General features: G+C 44.1%; 1 protein-coding gene across 4 annotated transcripts in view; it reads left to right on the forward strand.

Annotated features, from left to right (window-relative positions):
- Nucleotides 1-19,354, forward strand: part of LOC119976591 (lisH domain-containing protein ARMC9) — a 234,618-nt gene that overhangs the window by 97,875 nt on the left and 117,389 nt on the right. For all 4 annotated transcript variants that reach the window (XM_038817196.1, XM_038817194.1, XM_038817198.1 and 1 more), the window contains exons 5-7: nucleotides 6,333-6,488; nucleotides 11,420-11,512; nucleotides 13,758-13,782. In XM_038817196.1, coding sequence (XP_038673124.1) covers nucleotides 6,333-6,488; nucleotides 11,420-11,512; nucleotides 13,758-13,782 — 274 coding nt within the window. The remainder of the gene's footprint in view (nucleotides 1-6,332; nucleotides 6,489-11,419; nucleotides 11,513-13,757; nucleotides 13,783-19,354) is intronic.

The following is a 19,354-nucleotide window of genomic DNA, read 5'->3' on the forward strand; positions in this document are numbered from 1 at the left end:
ATGTTCTCACCCATCATCCCATTCCAAATCATCAGCAAAGTGATGGAGGGTATCATCAACAATGTTTTCAAGTGATACTCAGCAATAACCTACTATTCAGTGTCAAAGCTTTGACATAGACTCATCCAGACTCGAAACATTAGCTCCCTTTTCTCTCCGCAGATGCTGTGAGACCGGCTGAGATTGTCCAGTATTTTTGGTTTTTATGTCAGATTCCAGCATCTGCAGTAATTTGATTTTACCTGCTATTCAATGCTCATTTTGAGTTCCACTTGGCTTCAGACCTCATTATAGTCTTGGTCCAAACATGAAAGAGAGAGCTGAATTCCAGAGATGAGGAGAGAATGATTGCTCTTGAGATCAAGGAAACATTTGATGTGTCTGGCATCAAGGTTTCCGAGCAAAATTGAAGTCAATGGGGATTAGTGGGTAAACTCTCCACTGGTTGGAGTAATATCTAGTACAAATAAAAATGAAATGTGATTGTTGGAGGCCATTAATCTCAGCCCCAGAATATCAATGCAGGAGTTTCTCAAGGCAGTGTCCAAAGCCTAACCATCGTGAGCTACCTTATGTTTCCTCATCATTTGTTGATTCACAATGTTCAGTTCCATTCATACCTCATCTGATAATGAAACAGTCCATACTCGCGTGCAGCAGGGGCTGAGTAGCATCTAGGCATGGACAGATAAATGATAAGTAACATTTACACCACACAAGTGCCAGATATGATCATCTCCAACAAAGTAATTAACCATTTCCCCTAGATATTCACAGGTTTTACCATTATTAAATCTCTCACCATCAACATCCTGGGGGACACCATTCACCAGAAACTGAACTAACCACATAGGTCTGTGACTCCAACAGCAGGTCAGAGACTGTGAATGATCCTCTTGACTTTCTAAAGTTTGTCTGCTGTCTAACAAGGCACAAGTCTGGAGTATGATGGAACACGTCCACTTGCCTGAATCAATGCAGCTCCATAAACATTGACAAGAATCTTCTCTTCATCCGGGGAAAAGCAGCCTGCTTCATTGGCACCCCATAAACATTTGAGTCCTCAATCACTAGTGCAGTGTTTTCATCTACAAGGTGAACTGCAGTCTCTCTCCAAGGCTTCTATGACAGCACATTTCAAACCAGTAATTTCCATCACTTAGAATGACTCGGGCAGCAGTTACTTGCTATTGTCACCTCCTGAATGTTCCACTGCAAATCACATATTCTGACTTGGAAATGTATCACTGTTCCTTCATTATCACTGAGTCAAAATCCTGGAATTCCCTTAACCTAACAGGATTGTGGAAAGATTTTTTCAAATTTTAGGAAATTCCCATGCTTCTTATTGTCGATTCTTAGCCATGTGCTCCACCTCAAAAAGGTTCTTAGTAGATCTGTCCTGCTGATTTTTTGTTTCTGCTTGAATGCATGTGGCGAGTAATACAATGGGTATGATTCTCCGGCCTCGTTATGCACTCGCTCAAGCCAAACGAGACGGTGAATAACGGGAGAGACCAAAAACGAGAACCGAGCCAGGTGCTAAACAGTTTGTGATGTTATGGGCCCACTTTCGTAGGCGAAATCGAGATCTCGCCGTAGCGTGGCGAGAAACCAATTATCACCACTTAAGCCCAATTTCCATATAATTAACAAGAGCCACTCCATATCCAACGGCCTCCTGTCATTCAGCAGCCTGCCCAGCAAGTAGTCATGCTAGCGCCGATTAGAACTCCTTTTGAAAAATATTAACCTGGCGGAAGGGTTTCTGTGGGGAGCCGAGGAGGTCAGTAGCCATCTTTGCTCACAGGCAAAAAGCTTGGGGACGCTGGGATTGCCACCCCAGTATTAGTCGGGTAGGTGGGGGACCCTCCGCAGGTGTGGGCCACCATAGGAGGGGGAGGCACTGGGGGAGGGGGGGGCAACCGCTCACGGAAACACCATGCCAACCCCTGGATCATGTTAATGTGTTCCGGGGGCAACCCATGTCCCTGCCCGCCTGTCCCAACGACCACCCATAAACCCCATCTACCGCCGAGGCCTCTGGCCATGCAGCAGAAGGCTATCGCTAATAGGGAATTGGCAATCACAGTTAATTGGGCACTTCACACATCCCAAGTGGATTCCCGTGAGGAGGCAGACAATCTAGCATGTGGGAGTCATTGCCTGGCATCCCAATCACACCTTGAGGCACAGACACTGTACTTGAACACTGCGGAAGTTCCACCACACACGCAACAGCCAATTTCCGAACATCCAGGGGATGTGACACAGCTCCGGGGACAGCTGTGGGTGGGTGCCACAGGGAGGGGGAGATACCTGGAAAAATGGGCCAAGAGTCCAGAGGTCAGTTCGCATTGCGGAAGAAAGTGACCGAGGCATCATACTGGTTGTGCACAAGGGTGTTTAATGTGTAATACAAGTCCCACTCACCCGATGGTCCAGCCCCCCCAAACCTCCCTCCCCCGGTGTCCTCCGTGATCTTCAATGTGCTTGGTCCTCCTAGGTCAACTGCTAGTCTCCCCAGGATGCACATCTGAGGTGGTGGCAACAGGCTAATAACCTCGTCCTGTGGCCTTCAATGCCCCTGACGGGCGTCCTCTCTGCCTCTGGGGCTGGAGACTCCTCGCTCACTTGTAGGTAGCCATGCTGCCCTGTCCCGTGTGCTGACTTTGAGACACGGCCTCATCAGAGGGGTAGGAATCAGGGAAGCTGATGGCCACCGTTGCAAACTCCATGGGACGGGTTCGGGTTGGCACTCAATGTCCCCTCCTTCCGCTCTGTGTCCATAGGGCCCTGGAGTTCACCTTGGGACGGAGGGGCAACTGGTTCAAGCCCCAGTTGCCCCTGCATCATCTGGCTCTGCCAGCTGCGGTGGTTCCCCATGGTCCACACCATCTTATTGACATCCTCGGCAATGCTGCTCGGTGACAGGGACAAGCTCTGCAGCTCCTCTGCCAATCCCATCTGCGAGTGAGACATATCCCGCAGAACCCCATCAAGGTCAGCCTGGTACTGGGTGACATCTCCCAGCGATGCAGACATTCTGCCGAGACCTCGGCCATGGCCGTCACCGACTGCGCAACGCCTTGGATATCTTCACTAATGGTCACTATGCCTCAGTGCCATGCATTGCCGGTGACATCTCCTGCACCCGTAGCCTCTGGAACTTCTCCGGGAATGTCCCGGCTGCTCCCTGTTGTCTCCAACAGCTCCGGTTAATGGAGGGAGGGTTGGGGGGTCGCATGGAGAGTTAAGGAGTGGATGCTCCCATGGGGGGTCATTGATGTCTCTCTTGCTGCTGGATGCAGGTCATTGACCATTTTTCGGCACTGGAGGCCAGTCCTCCTGGTCACGGTTCCCGAGCTCCCAGCTGCCGCCACCTCATCCCAGGAAGCACTGGCTGTCCAATGGCTGACTCTCCGGGACCCTCTGGGGAACAGGAGGTCCTTCCTGGCCTCAACCGCGTCTAGGAGTCTCCCCAGGTTAGCGTCCCCGAACCTTGAGGCTGGTCTCCTTGGCGTCGTTGTTGCGAGCTGGCTGTGGTTGGATGAGTAAGTGCAGCTTACGTGCTGTTCGATCATGTTAGAGGAGGGGCTGGTGAACGTTGTCCCGGTGAATCAACTGGCGAGCCTTCATTTGCGTCCAGAAACCCTTGAGGATTCGTTAAGTAGACCAATTAACATTGAATAGCGTTGCCGGCCTCGCTGGGCCGAGCGGCTGGAAGCTCGCGGCAATTCCCGCTCGCTACCAGACTTAGAAAGTTTTCTGGAGAATCGCGCCCAATGTATTAACCTCCCCCTCATAATATAAATGTCAAATTATTTTTTTTCTGAACAGGAACTATTTCCAGCACGGGGGTCCACTTTTAACCTCATTTCATGTTTTCATAAAAATAAAGGTACAGCTGGTATTTAATTAGTTGTACTTTTAATATATGGCTGTTGAATATTTGCCAACGGAGTGTCATTATTTCTCAATCTCTTGACGTATATTGACTTTTAAACACCACCTTTTGTAAAGTAAATTATATTGAATTAGTAGTAGAACACAGTTGTATTTTTGAATGGTTATGGGAGGGGAAGTGGATCTGATTATACGACAGTAGGGAGATTATTTGCTTTGACCAGTTTAACAGCTTTAATATTTTATTGGAGTATGGTATAATTGAGTTTACATTTCATCTGATGCATCAAATTTATTTGCTAAGGGCAGTTTTTGTTCTAGTTTTATTCCGTTTTATTGTGAAGGCCATTCAAATGTTTAGTTGATTTAAAAAGGTTACTGCCGCAGAATACAAACATGACAAAAGAAAGCACGATTGAAGGAATGTTTTGTTGAATTCTTTCATGTTCATAAATGCACAGTTTGTACAGTAATGATAGTGATTTTATGGGCCAGGGTTTAGAGAACCTCAAAGTATATCATAGAGTTCATCTGACCCACAACTTTTAATAGACTGTGGTATGGGGAGCACACGGCCCACTCTACAGGTGTGGCACAACAGAAATGGAGAAGTATTTTTTTAAAGCAAAACAATGCTTATTCTATGAACTCAAGTTAACCTTTTTAAAACGTACAGTGAACATCTTAGCAACCATCAATTCAAATACAACCCCCAAAGAATACACCACTAAGTAATTCTTACTTTCCTTTTAACATCCATAAGACTTAAAAACATCTTTTAACAGAAAGACATCAGGCTTAACTTCACTACTGAGAACAGTTACCACGTTGAAATCAGCAAATGGACACTCATAAGCTTGCAGAGATTCACACACATCCTGCTGTGATTGCAGCTTCTCCAAAACCAAAATGAAACCAAACCCACCCTGCAGCAAAAAGCCTAAAGCGAAAGTAAAAAGCTGACAGACAGCCCAACTCCACCACTCTCTGACATCACTGCAGTACTAAACACCCATTTCTTAAAGGTACTCTCACTACAGATATTTATATACATACCCATTTATAAACACCCATTTCTTAAAGGTACTCTCACATGACAATGTACAGAATCATAGAATTTACAGTGCAAAAGGAGGCCATTCGGCCATAGAGTCTACACCGGCCCTTGGAAAGAGCACTCCACTTAAACCCACACCTCCATCCTATCCCAGTAACCCCACCTAACCACTTTGGACACTAAGGGCAATTTCTCATGGCCAATCCACCTAACATGCACATCTTTGGACTGTGGGAGGAAATCGGAGCACCCGCAGGAAACCTACGCAGACATGGGGAGAACGTGCAGACTCCGCACAGACAGTGATAGGAATCGAACCTGGGACCCTGGAGCTATATTGCTTTGTTGGTTAATCTTACTGTTCAGGATTTCTTTCAACAGAGTCTTATATTCAGCGTATAACGTCATTTTTTATAAATAAATTTAGAGTTCCCAATTTTTTTTTTAAGGGGCAATTTAGCGTGGCCAATTCACTTACCCTGTACATCTTTTTGGGTTGTGGTGGTGAAAAAGAATGTACAAATTCCACAGACAGTGACCATGGGCTGGGATTGAACCCGGGTCCTTAGCGCCGTGAAGCAGCAATGCTAACCACTGTGCCACCGTGCTGCTCCCCCAGTGTATAAAGTAATAAGCAGCCTGATTCTTCTAGGATACAAAATTGGCGTCATGATACATGCTGTATATGAAATAATATACCCAGGATTTACAGTATTCCCTCTAGTTGGGGTTTGTATGAAACTTACCACAATTCATGTGAGAAACCCTCTTTTCTGAGAGGCAGAAAAGACCACATTGATGGACCAGTGCATTTCTAAAAAATGACTTATCTTATCAGCTTGATAAACAGAATATTAGGGAGTCTTCGGACACTGCATAAAAAAAGTGTTAATCCATAATGAATTACAATATCCTCTTAGAATGCGTTTTTATCAGATTTCTATGTGACAGAACTTTTGGACGATTACCTTAGGGGCTGGTTTCGCACAGTGGCCTAAACAGCTGGCTTGTAATGCAGAACAAGACAGCAGCGCAGGTTCAATTCCCGTACCGACCTCCCCGAACAGGTGCTGGAATGTGCTGACTAGGGGCTTTTCACAGTAACTTCATTGAAGCCTACTTGTGACAATAAGTTATTATTATTCATAGCCTTCACACACAACCTTTGGTAGAGGAAGGAAAGGAAAGAAAGTCAGAAGAAATTTGGGAATAAATTATTTTGGGCATAGTTGATGTCCTGAAAGATTTCAGACAATATATTGAAAGCAAAATGAGATTTGATAAATATTGAAAATACCAGATTGTAGAAACAAAATCTGTAATTTATGTAACTGAAGTTCATCATTCAAATGTTGATTTTTTTCAACAGGACAAAGAAGACATGGATGAAAGAATATTGCATTTCAAAAACTACCTAGAAACTAGAGGTGCTGCATTAAGTCAGACAACGGAGTTTTTGCCCTTTTATGCACTGCCATTTGTCCCCAATCCCACCGTGCACCCCTCTTTTAAGGAGCTTTTCCAGGTAGGAATTGCACTCTGTGTGCTGCAATTATTAGATAACGATGCCTTACGGACGGGCAACTAGGACTAGATATATGACAATTTTGCTGAATTTTGGTGCCAATTTTCTTTCATGGACAGGAAAAATCTCTTGACGTGACAAATTGCATGATTTGCCTGAGGCCATATTTCGACAAGAACCTGTGAAAGATGGGTATTTCTATACAGATGAAAGCACTGGTGACAGATATAACAAATATTATTTTCTCAAGTACACTGTTCAAAGAAAGTTTATCTGGTGTCCATGACTTGTCTATTTTTCAACATCTCCAATACACCCACCCTCAAGGTGCTTTGTAACCAATGTGTTTTGAAGGCAAAGGTGGGGATCAATTTACATATCTCAAAATTCCAAAATCAGCAGTGAGATGTATGACAGGTTAATTTATTTCTTCTGGTCTTTGCCAAGAGATAAACATTGGTTAGCCACAATGAGAATTTCTGTTTTTTTCTTCAGAAAGTGCTCTGGGATCGTTTATGTCCACCTGAGAGGGAATACTGTTTAACATGTGATTCAAAATGTATACTTGCAATTGTGCAGCACTCTCAGTACTAGTAACATTAAGTGCTTGTGTCCTGGAATGAGATTGGACTTGCAACCTTCAGACTCAGAAATATGACTACTCCAACTGAGCCAAGGCTGACACTTAATTCTTCCTTTGAATCTTAGGCTTCTTCCAAGCTCAGAATGTGTGCAAGAATAGATTTCCTGTTCAGTTTTGTTGTCAGCTCCTTTGGGCATCCAGTTTGGTGTACTGAAGGGAAGGGATCCATGTTCTACCATGTTGTGGCAAAGATGGGTCATAACCTGGGGTTAAGCAGGTCATGGGACACTTATGACACTGGGGGATTGATATTCCCAAAGGACTATGGGGAATACGCACTCTCCCACTGAGGGGTGTGCCGCACCCTTCTGCATCCTGTATAAAACTGGAGGGCCATGAACTGTGAGTGGCCCCCTGTAGTAGAGTAATAGCTCTGTACTTTTGTTTTAAACCTTTTTCCTTTTGATTCAAACTGTTCGGCTCTGTGTGGACCCCTTTCCTGACCAAAGAACACTGGTGACGAGGGGTGAACTCTGGTCTCTGGACGACTCTGAAGCCTTTGGCCTCCACCGCCTCTGAAGCCCCGAGTTCACATTGCGTTCTTCCTCGACCGGGATGGCGTTGTTTGGCTGATTGGATCCATTTGATGCAGCTTGGGAGAGTGGGTCCGCTACGCTGAGTGCATTTGCTTCTTCCTTCAGGCCAATGCCATTGCTGAGAATGAGCGGCAAGTGGTGGTGTTCCTCACCGCAGTGGGGCGGAGACTTACGGTTTGATCGGAGACTTTGGTTTTCCCCAACTCCTGCACTTTTGAGCAGCTGATCAAGGTGATCAGCGGCCATTTTAGCCAGCCACCTTTGGCAACAGTATAGACTTAATAACGCCGTCCGCAATCCAGGGGAGTCGGTGGCCGTGTTCATGGCCCGTTTGCGCCGAATGGAGAATCCTCATTGGGGGCACTGAGGGATCGTCTGGAGGTGAATGCCTTAGGGCATGGACCGGTGCGTGCGACCCCTCATTTTTGTTGGATCAGCAGTAGGTTCCTGCAATGCGATGCGTACGTCCCCAAGTCTCCTGGGGCTACTGCTTGCCCTTGTCATGAGTGTTTGATCTCGGTGCCCTCCTTGTCGTTGCTCCTGCTTGGGGGCCTGCCGATAGACCGGGGCAGATTGCCCGCAATGATCAGGCTATGCCCAGCTTTCACCCAGAGCCGGGGCCCGTGTTTAGAAGATCTGGAGGAGGAGTGAGAGCTTCTTTTACACTGTGTCTCGGTGCCTGGAGTAGCCCCCATCACTGTTCCAATCAGGGTAAATGGCCATCTGTTGCAAATTGAACTTGACACTGGAACTGTGTTGTCAGTGGTAGGTTTTAAAACCTTTGAAGATATTTGAAGAGGGACCCGGGCGCTGGACCTATCTAAGACTACGGACGAGGGTGGGGGGGTGGGGGGGGTGTGTGTGTGTGTGCGGTCTCACCACCTATACTGGAGAACAACTATGCATTGTCGGAACAATGGGGTCCTTCATAGTGTGTGGTCACCAGGAGGCCCAATTACCTTTAATAGTGGTTAATGGGGACAGGCCTAGTTTGTTGGGTCGTGATTGGCTCCACCATCTACACTTTGATTGGAGCTGAATTCTACAGATTGGCTCAGGCAGTTTATGTACTATTTTGGGGAACTTTCCTGAAGTATTCTGTCCAGGGCTCGGCAGCATCAGAGGGGCAGTAGTAAGGGTTCACGTTGACCCTCTGACCCAGGCTCGATTTATCCAGGCCCACTGTGTTCTGTACACCTTAGTTGACAAAGCTAATACAGATTTGGATCGTCTGGAAGCTTTGGACATAATCCAGGCTGTTTGTTTTGCTGATTGGGCCTCTCCTGTTGTTCCCGTTCTCAAACCAGACAGACCCGTCTGCATTTGTGGGCATTATAAATTAACTGTGAATACCGCTTTACTCATGAGCAAGTATCCTCTACATTCTCTTACATAAGCTTACATAAGAACTAAGAGCAGGAGTAGGCCATCTGGCCCTTCTGCACATTGTTTTTATTAAAATAGTCATCTAATGCCCACTTTAATGCCTTGATTGAACCTGCCTCCACCACACTTCTAGACAGCGCATTCCAGACATGAACTGAACATCTCGTTGTGTGAAAAGGTTTTTTCTCAAATCACATTTGATTCTATTGCAAATCATTTTAAATGTCTTTCCTCTTGTTCTTGATCCTTTTGTGAGTGGAAACGGTTTCTCCCTGTCTACTCTGTCTGGCACCTGCATGATTCGAAGATCTCTATCAAATATTCTCTTGGCCACCTTCTCTCCAATCTCTAATCTATCCTCATAACTGAAGTTTCTCAACCCTGGTACCATTCGTGTAAACCTTTTCCGACCTCTCTCCAATGCATTCACATCCTACCTTTGGTGTGGTCCCCAGAACTGTACACAATATTCCAGCTGAGATCTAACTCGTGTCTTGTATAAGTTTAGCATAACATCCTTGCTCTTGTACTCTATGCTCTATTAATAAAGCCTAGGAAATTATATGCTTTATTAACTGCTCTCCCTCTGCCCTGCCACCTTCAATGATCTATGCACCAATGCACCCAAGTCCCTCTGCTCCTGCACCATCTTAAGAATTTTACTCCTTCCTTTATATTGTGTCTCAATGTTCGTCCTACAAAAATGCACCTTCTCAGACTTCTCCACATCGAATTTCATCTGCGATCTATCTGCCCACTCCACCAACTTGTCCATGACCTTTTGAAGTTCTACATTGTCCTCTTCACAGTTTACAATACTTCCAAATTTTATGTCATCAGCAAACTTTGACTGTTTGCTGATGACACAAACCGGGCCATTTCTCTTTTGAAGTTGTAGCCCATTGTTCAGCTACAGTTTTTCCCGCCAGTCTTTTGTTCAAGTCTAACCGACCCAGCTCCAATCTTGCCCCATTGAAGTCGGCACTCTCCCAATGATCCCAAGAAATTTCTCTTTCATTGTTCTTTTCATCACTACTAAGCTCAGAATTGGATCATCATTTCCAATGTAACCAGCAGGCCTTCAGTTAATTATGTATTTTTTCACAGGACAGATTAGGAAGTTATTTGATTTCTGTAATGCAAAGATGATGCAAAGATTCAGTTTAAAACTGGTGATAATTCAGCAGATAGTCAATTAGATAACAGTATGTTTTGTACTGCTGTTCCCGTACCAGCCTCCCTGGACAGGCGCCGGAATGTGGCGACTAGGGGCTTTTCACAGTAACTTCATTGAAGCCTACTCGTGACAATAAGCGATTTTCAATTTTTCTTAGCAGAGAACTGAAGAAGTTGGGTAAAGGGATATTCCATGCATTCCACATTTGATTTCTGGACATATCTCCATCAGAACTCAATCATTAGATCTTTCAAAGTTAGCACATGGAGCAAAACTCACACAGTTGCTCAATATTACTGTATGCTTCACCACAGAACACAATTAAAACTGGTCCTGGAGTTATAGTTTCTCAGTAAGCCACTCCAACTAAATATGTACTTTGATGGCTTCTGGGGCATGTAGAATACAAAAAATATGATGCTCTTTGTTTTTGAAAGGACAACATCCCATTCATCCTGTAGCCTCTGTATAAGTGCTATTTTTTGGGGTTAGGTTAGTGCTAAGTCATTTCAGTTTCATCTCAAAATAAATTGACGCAAAGGTACATGTCCTTGATTTAGTAGCAATTTTGGAGGTTGAAAGCACTCAGCTCACCATTTGTCTGCTATGTTATTGAGTCATTTAAATTAGCCTGCTCAACACATGGTTTCCCAGAATCCATTAAATAGGCTATAATCCTGCTGTGTTGGAGGATGCATGTTATTCAAAGAATGAAAGATAATCCCACTAGCTAGGTAATCTATCTTGCTACACAGGAACCTGGCATTATGGTTTTTAAACTTTGATTTTAGAACTGGATTTATTCCTTTCCAACTTTCTGTTCAGTGAAAATACCTGAATATGCATAAATAACCAAGATTAGTAGTTTAAAATGGCAGACAACAATGGATATATTATTGTTGAAAGCAAGTATGTGATAAGATATCAGGTATCTGAGCTTCCACTTTCCAATCGCTCTGAACAGAGCCTATTCAGCAAATGTTGGAAAGTGAGAGGACGATATTACATCTCTAACAACCCCCGTCAATTTCATTCATTAAGTGCAAGAGTATCTTGCAAAAATTGCCATTTTGTTGCCAAGTTTGTATTTTTTTTAAATTCTACCCTGAAAGCTTGATAAATAATGGCTCTTTTTGTCTTGCTCTTTCGTTCTTAGAATTGTTTCTGTTAATCTGATTTTGCTCTTTAGGATTCGTGGTCCCCTGAGTTGAAGATGAGACTGCAAATATTTCTGTCTGCAAGTTTGAAAGTGACCAAAGCCCCAAAGCTGCTGTCTTTATTTGTATCCTTTCTTTCATATCTTACTCTTCAGATAAACTTATCATTCTTGTGGCAGGTATTTAGTTCTGAAAATGTATGGAGAGAAAGCAGAAGGAAATGGAAACTGACTGTCTTATTGTATCAATGGCTAGAAAATCAGCAGGCCAGAAGAATGGCAAATGTGGAAGTAAAGTATTTCAGCTGTACTGCTGTTTCGATTTCCCATTATTACCATTTATTGATCAGTTTCAACCAATATATGTACAAAAGTATACTATACACTGAATAGATATGATGCACTGTCTTACATTGTGAAAATTATTTATTGGATATAGCTACCAGAAATGTTACCTAGTGGCAAACAGTTGTCAATAAGGCAATCGGGACTATCATGCACCTGGAATGGAATGGACTAGAAGTCAACTAAAGTTATAATGAAATGTAGCTCACTGGTGAAGCCAGTTCTAGAGAATCCAATTTTAGGCACTTTATCTGAAGACCACAATTGATGCATTGGATAACTGTTCAGAGATGAGTGGCATGGCCTGAGGTGACTTAACTTATTATAAAGGATTTACTTAATTTTGTTTGGTAAAGAAAGCTGAGAGGAAACAAAATGCAGGTCTTTAAAATAATATACCAGGTATAGATAAATTAGCGAAACAGGTTATTTAGGCTGGACATTTTTTAGATACAATTCCAACATTCGTGAACCTGAGCAAAACCAGAGATTAGACTATTTTTTTGCAAAATGATACTGACTATTGAAAAAATTTACAGCGTTTGCTACATATAAAAAGAAACAGGCTCAATACCTGTTGAGAAAGGATATGGTAGAGAGGGCCAGTTTATTTCACGTAGAGGTTCAAGAAGAGAGTGTAACCGTATTGTTCGGATAGGGAAAGTTTGTTTTTAGTAATCATAAATAAACTGGGAAAAGTAACCTTGATGCCCTGAATGTCCCAGATTCACTGCAGTGCAGAAGGAGGCCATTCAGCCCATCGAGTCTGCACCAACCATCCAAATGAGCACCCTACATAGGCCCATGCCCCACCCTATCCCTGTAACCCATGACCCCACCTCACCTTTTGAACACTCAGAGGTAATTTATCATGGCCAATCCACCTAACCTGCACATCTTTGAACAGTGGGAGCAAACTGGAACACCTGGAGGAAACCCTCACAGACATGATGATAAAGTGCAAACTCCATACAGACAATCACCCAAGATTAGAATCGAACCTGGGTCCCTGGCGCTGGGAGGCAGCAGTGCTAACCACTGTCCCTTTCCTGTTCCTCCCTTTCCTGGTCAGATGTTTATGTTTTAATGTCGGACAATGTTTTAATAGTCTTTTATATCTTAAAATTGCTGCATACCATATTCTGAAAGGAACAATTAATTGATACCTGCGTATATTGAGGACTTTGTGAAATAATTCTCAGTTATAACCCGATTGCCCTGTTCAACATAAAAAGCAAGAACAACTTGTGTTTATACAGCACTTACCATGATCACTGGATAACTCTGTACAGCCAATAAAATACTTTTTGAATTGTAGACACTTGCAATGTAAGAACAGGGAAGCCAATATGCATACAGCAAACTTCCACAAACAGCAATGTGATAATCAGATTATCTGTTTTGAAGGTGATGTTGATTAAGGGATAAATATTGGCCAGTGGTGCTGTCCCAAGTTGCACTGGAGCTCAATTTGGCAACAATGGCTAACTGTCCATGTACTATAATTTCACAAACAGTTAAGTGATCATTTAAAAAAACTGATCTGTCTCTGACCGCACTGGTACTGCAGGTAAACCTGTAAAGTAAATAAAGTAGCAGATGGATAGTGAAGATGAACAACACAAATCTTTGTTATCTGGCTTGCTTGGGAAATGGGTGGTCCTGGCTCATCAAAAGTGCCGGTTAACAGGGAATCACATTACTGTGGACACAGTTCAAGGTACAGTATATATTTGATCAGGCACAATAACCAAAACTGACCCAATAATTTAATAAAGTTAATGTAAAGCTGACGAATAACTTCTGCAGACATACAATCTCTTCTTGTTAGATTTTTAAAAAATAATGCTTTATCTGAACACTGAAAGTAATTGGTATGAAATTCCAGAGAATTCCAGCTGGTTGGGAGCTGGATAACATAAAGTTCACTATTTGGTGGAACAGCAGGAAATAGTCCAGCTGTTAATTGGTTTTTAATCCGTATAAATTGTAACATAAACGCAGTGGTCCTTAACTTGACTTTCAGAAAGAAAATGGACAGAGTTCCAAAGGTAACGGCTTGTAATCTAACATGACTTTGAATGTTGTTATTCCATTATTTCCACAGACAGTAATAGTTTTTAAATAATCTTTTTTTAACTGTGTATAAACTGATTCAAAAATGTATTACTGTTTTCAAAAGATTGTATTGTTAATGCCTGCAACTGCTTGTTCACGAAAATATTTACATTGCTTCGGAATGGTAAAGACAAATGCTACTAACCTTGAAACTGCAGCTGTAAATTATAAACAAGAAAAAATGTTCACTAACAGTGCCCATGGTCAGGAAATTATGTTCCTGTAGTTATGAAGCATTGACAGCTGGAGTTTGATAATCTGAACCTGTTACAGTCGCTGTGAGACAGATGTTCTTGGGTCACTGTTCCTGTTTTGAGCTTCTGTGAGCTAATTTAGTACAAGAATCCAAGATCAGGTTATTACATAGTATGGGCGGGATTCTCTCAGCCCTGGGCCGGGCCGAAGAATCCCTGCGACCGGGCCTTGCCACTAGCGGAACATCCGCACCATTGGCGCCGGCGAGGTTGGCACGGTCGCAGGCCGCTCTACGCGGCTGGCCCACCGATTCTCGGACCGGGATGGACCAAGTGGCCGTTGTGGAAACACTGACTCCCGCCGGCGCCATCCACACCTGCTCTCAGCCGGCAGGAACTCAGCGTGGAAGGGTCCGGTAGCGGCCTGTGGTGGTGGGGTGGTGGTGGGGGGGGGGGGGGGGGGGGGGGAGAGAAGAGGGGGGAGGGCTCCGACACCGGGGGGCCCTCCGATGAGGCCTGGGCACGATGGGGGCCCACCAATCGGTGGGCCGGCCTCTCGGCATGGGGGACTCAGTTCCTAAGCGCCGGCCCCTGTAGCCCTGCGCCATGTTGCGTTGGGGCCGGCGCATTGAAGGAAGCCACTGTGCATGCGTGTGTTGGCGGCAGCGTCACTGCGTATGCGCGGATCCCGCGGTGCGCAGTTTGTGCCGGGATCGGATGCTGGAGCGGTGTGAACTGCTCCAGTGCCATGCTGGCCCCCTGATGGGGCCAGAATTAATCCTGGGAGCGGCCCGTTCACGTCATCGTAAAATGCGACGGCATTTACGACAGCGTGGACACTCTGTCACGGGATGAGAGAATCCCGTCCCATGTGTCCAGAGGCCTGGACTAATAATCTAGAGCAGGCTTGTCCAATCTTTTAGCATAGCGGTGAGGGTAGGTAACAAACATGATTTTTGTTTTTAAAAGCTGAGGGATGAAAAGAAACAACTTGCTGAGTAAAACAAATGCCAAAGTAATAAATTGATAATTTTAAAAATGAGTAAGAATTAAAGGTGACCATTTGAGTGTGAGAGGGAGTATGTGTCCGGCAAAGTCTCAGGCTTCTCACTTAATCACCCATTGTGAGAGTGCGTGTTAGTGGGTGAGGGTGAATTAGAAGCCCGAGACTGGGAGTGAGCTAAACATGTGCACAGACTCTTCTCTCTCTCTCTATCTCTCACACACACACACACTCCCCTCTCTCACATCCACACTCTCCCCTCATTCCACAATCTCCGCTCACTCTCACACTCTCCGCTCATTCACATTCTCATGCACCCTCCTCGCTCACTCTCCCAATACTCACTCTCTCTCCTACTCTTCTCTCACTTACCTTCCCACACTCTCTCCCCACTCATTTTTGCACACATGGCCCTCGCTCACTTTCTCACACTCTCCCTTCAATCACTTTCTCTCACTCTCTCACACTTCCCCAGGACCCTGCCCTCATTCCTACTCATCTGAGGTCCTGCCCTTGCTCTAGCTCCCCATGGCCCTGCTCACCCCCTGGACCATGCTCGTCTCCTTGGGCCTTGCTCCCTTCTGCCTCCTGAACCCTGCTTCTTCCTCCCTCCATAGGCCCGACTCTCTCCTCCCTCCGTGGGCCTCACTCCTTCCCTAGACCCTGCTCCCTCCTCACTCCCTGCTCTGGGTCTGTACTTGATGGAGTTTAGAAGGATGAGGGGGGGATCTTATTTAAACTTACAGGATACTGAGAGGCCTCGATAGTGAATGTGGAAAGGATGCTTCTACTGGTAGGAGAAAATAGAACCCATGGGGACAATTTTTTAAAACAGGAGGAATTTCTTCAGCCAGAGAGTGGTTAATCTGTGGAACCCGTTGCCGCAGAAGGCTGTGGAGGGCAAGTCTCTGAATGTCTTTAAGACAGAGATAGATATGTTCTTGGTTAATAAGGGGATCAGGGGTTATGAGAAGAAGGCCGTAGAATGGGGATGAGAAAAATATCAGCCATGATTGAATGATGGAGACGACTCAGTGGGACAAATGGCTTAATTTTGTTCCTATATCTTATGATCTTATGGTATATTCCCCAATGCTAATAAATATTTGTGAAAACTAAAATGAACTTAAGTTGTATTTGTTGTATTATGTAAATTTCTTTCAGAAAAATTATTTTACGCCTAACTAATTTTAAAGTTCAACCTTTCTATATTTTTTATCTTTTAGCTTGTCTTTTCACCACACACTGTATAAATATCGTGGAGTATCTGACTTTTTAAAAATGTTTTATCATCTTTGCTAATTCAACAAAATATTTAAACTGGAAGCATTCTAATATTGTGCTGTAACTATTTGCTTCAGAGCTCTTGACGGTTTTGCTGCGTGACACTTGAATCTTTCAGCCTGCCTGTAATAAGTGCTACCAGTCTTGACTCCTCTTGTTAGTAAATTATCTTACAATAGAAGGGAAGATTTATCTCAACACAGAAGCACTCCTGTTCATTCATTATAAAGGCTAGTTCAGTCACTGAGAAATGTATTCATTAACTCTCGCTTTGAACAGAAGTCAGCTATGTTAAAGTGAGCACCTGCATGACAGAGGAATGTAAATCCATTTTTTAAATCACCCAAATTTGTTGCAGTCTCTGGTTTAGCTCACTGGGCTAAATCACTGGCTTTTAAAGCAGGCCAGCAGCACGGTTCGATTCCCGTACCAGCCTCCCCGGACAGGCGCCGGAATGTGGCGACTAGGGGCTTTTCACAGTAACTTCATTGAAGCCTACTCGTGACAATAAGCGATTTTCATTCATTTCATTTTCATTTCATTCATATTGTGGCCCGTGAAGGTAATTTATTAAGAAATTAGTTATCAAAATTATACTTGTGTTTGGGGCAGCACGGTGGTGCAGTGGTTAGCACTGTTGCCTAACGGCGCCGAGGTCCCAGTTCGATCCTGTCCCTGGGTCACTGTCCGTGTGAAGTTTGCATATTCTCCCCGTGTTTACGCAACTCAAGATGTGCAGGGTAGGTGGTTTGGTCCTGGTAAATTGCCCCTTAATTGGAAAAAATTAATTGGGTAGTCTATTTATTTTTAAAAGTTGTACTTGTTTTTAAATTTGTTACATAAATTTTATTACAAAGTGTGGAAAAAAGTAATTCACAAAGTTGGAATACTTTCTGTCAAACTTGTTTGTTTTGATCGCATCTAGAAGAATAGAAGTTTCCTCCTTGAACTGAGCAAATGTTGGTAATACGTAGACCATGAGAGACTTTACTGGAAGGTGCATTTTCACTCAGAAATCCAATGGGTTGATAGGGGAAAAATTGAATTCCTAGATGACAGCTAGCACAGTGGAAGGTGATCTTCTGAGACTGATGGTAAAGTCGGAGAATCTTTATTCTGGATTTAGCATTTATTTTCCGAAGTCAGTAATGTGTGATTAATGAAACTGAGTAGCATCATAGAAAAACAGACATTTCCAAACACAGGCACTTCTATTTGTTTCTAATACATTCATGGGATGTGAGCTGGCTAGGCTAGCATTTATCGCCTTCCCTGGAAGGTGGTGGTGAGCAGTCTTCTTGAATTGCTGCACATCATGTGGTGTAGGTAGACCCATAGCCCGGCTAGGGTGGGTATTCTAAGATTTTGAACCAGTGACAGTGAAGGAATAGTGATATATTTCCAAGTCAGAATTGTGAGTGGTTTGTAAGTGAACTTCCAGGTGGTGGTCTTCTCATGTGTCTGCTGCTCTTGTCCTAGATGGTAGCAGTTGTGATTTGGAAATTCAGTCTAAGGAGCCTTGGTGAGTTCTTGCAGTGCATCTTGTTGCCATTGTTTGCTTGTCGTGAAGGGAGTAATGTTTTATGGATGTGGTGCCAATCAAGCGGACTGCTCAATCCTGCATAGTGTCAATATTTTTGAGTGTAGTTGAAGCTGCCTTCATCAAAGCAAATGGAGAGTATTCAATCACACTCCTGCCTCCTCACAGGATTCTCAGCCTCTGACCTGGTCTGGTAGCCACAGTATTTATATCGCTAACCCAGTTCAGTTTCTGGTTAGTGGTAACCCCAGGATGTTGAAAGTGGGGGATTCAACAATGGTACTGCCATTGAATGTCAAGGTGTGATGGTTAGGTCCTCTCTTGTTAGAGATGGTTATTGCCTGTCACTTTTGTGGCACGAATGTCACTTGCCATTTGTCAGCCCAAGCCTGGACAGTGTCCTGGTCTTACTGCATTTGAACATGGGCTGCTTCAGTATCTGAGGAGTTGCAAATGGTGCCGAACATTGTGTAATCATCAGCGAACATCCCCACTTCTGACCTTATGATGGAAGGAAGGTCATTGAAGAAGTATCTGAAGGTTGTTGGGCCTGGGATGAAAATTAATGAATGAGAGCTTCAATTTCTGATCCCATAATGTCAATACAAGAAGATTGTATTGCTTAGCACAGCATAGATAAAATTTGTTGGACTCTGCAAGTTACTGGAACCATTCTGTAAACTGAAAGTGTCATTGTCATAGAGTCATACAGCACAGAAAAGACCCTTCGGCCTATCGCATCTGCGCTGGTCGAAAAAAAACATCTAACTATCCTCCTCCCATTTCCTAGCACTTGGCCCATAGCCTTGTATGCCTTGGGATTGCAAGTGCACATCTAAATATTTTTTAATGTTATGAGGGTCTCTGCCTTCACCATTCTTTCAGGCAGTGAATTCCAAACTCCCATAGCCCTCTGGGTAAAAATGTTTTCCCTCACTTCCCCTCAGAATTTCTTCCCCTTACTTGAATCTATGCCCCATGGTCATTGATCCCTCCACCAAGGGAAATAGTTTATTCCTGTCTACTCTTTACGCTCTCATAATTTTATACATCTCAGTCATGTCCTCCCTCAGTGTGATCATTGTATCCACCTACGCTGCTACCTTAAGGGACCAGTATACATGCACCAGTCCCTTCTATAAGTAGGTGGATAGATAGCATCCTTTGTAAGCAGGATCGAGAGTCCCGCATGGTATGCTGTCTCCCGGTGCAAGAGTGAGAGTCATCTCTGACCAGCTTGAAAGGATAGTGGAGCAGGAGGGGAAGGGTCCAGTTGTTGTGGTCTACGTTGGGACAAACAACATGGGCAAGACTCAGTGGCTCGTGATGTGCCTCAGGGATCAATATTGGATCCACAATTGTTCACAATTTACATAGATGATCTGGAATTGGGGACCAGGTAATAATGTGTCAAAGTTCGCAGATGACACTAAGATGAGTGGTAGAGCCAAGTTTGCAGAGGACACTAAAAGTCTGCAGAGGGA

The sequence above is a fragment of the Scyliorhinus canicula genome, chromosome 13, assembly GCF_902713615.1.
Source record: "Scyliorhinus canicula chromosome 13, sScyCan1.1, whole genome shotgun sequence".
In the NCBI taxonomy this organism is placed as follows: Eukaryota; Metazoa; Chordata; class Chondrichthyes; order Carcharhiniformes; family Scyliorhinidae; genus Scyliorhinus; species Scyliorhinus canicula.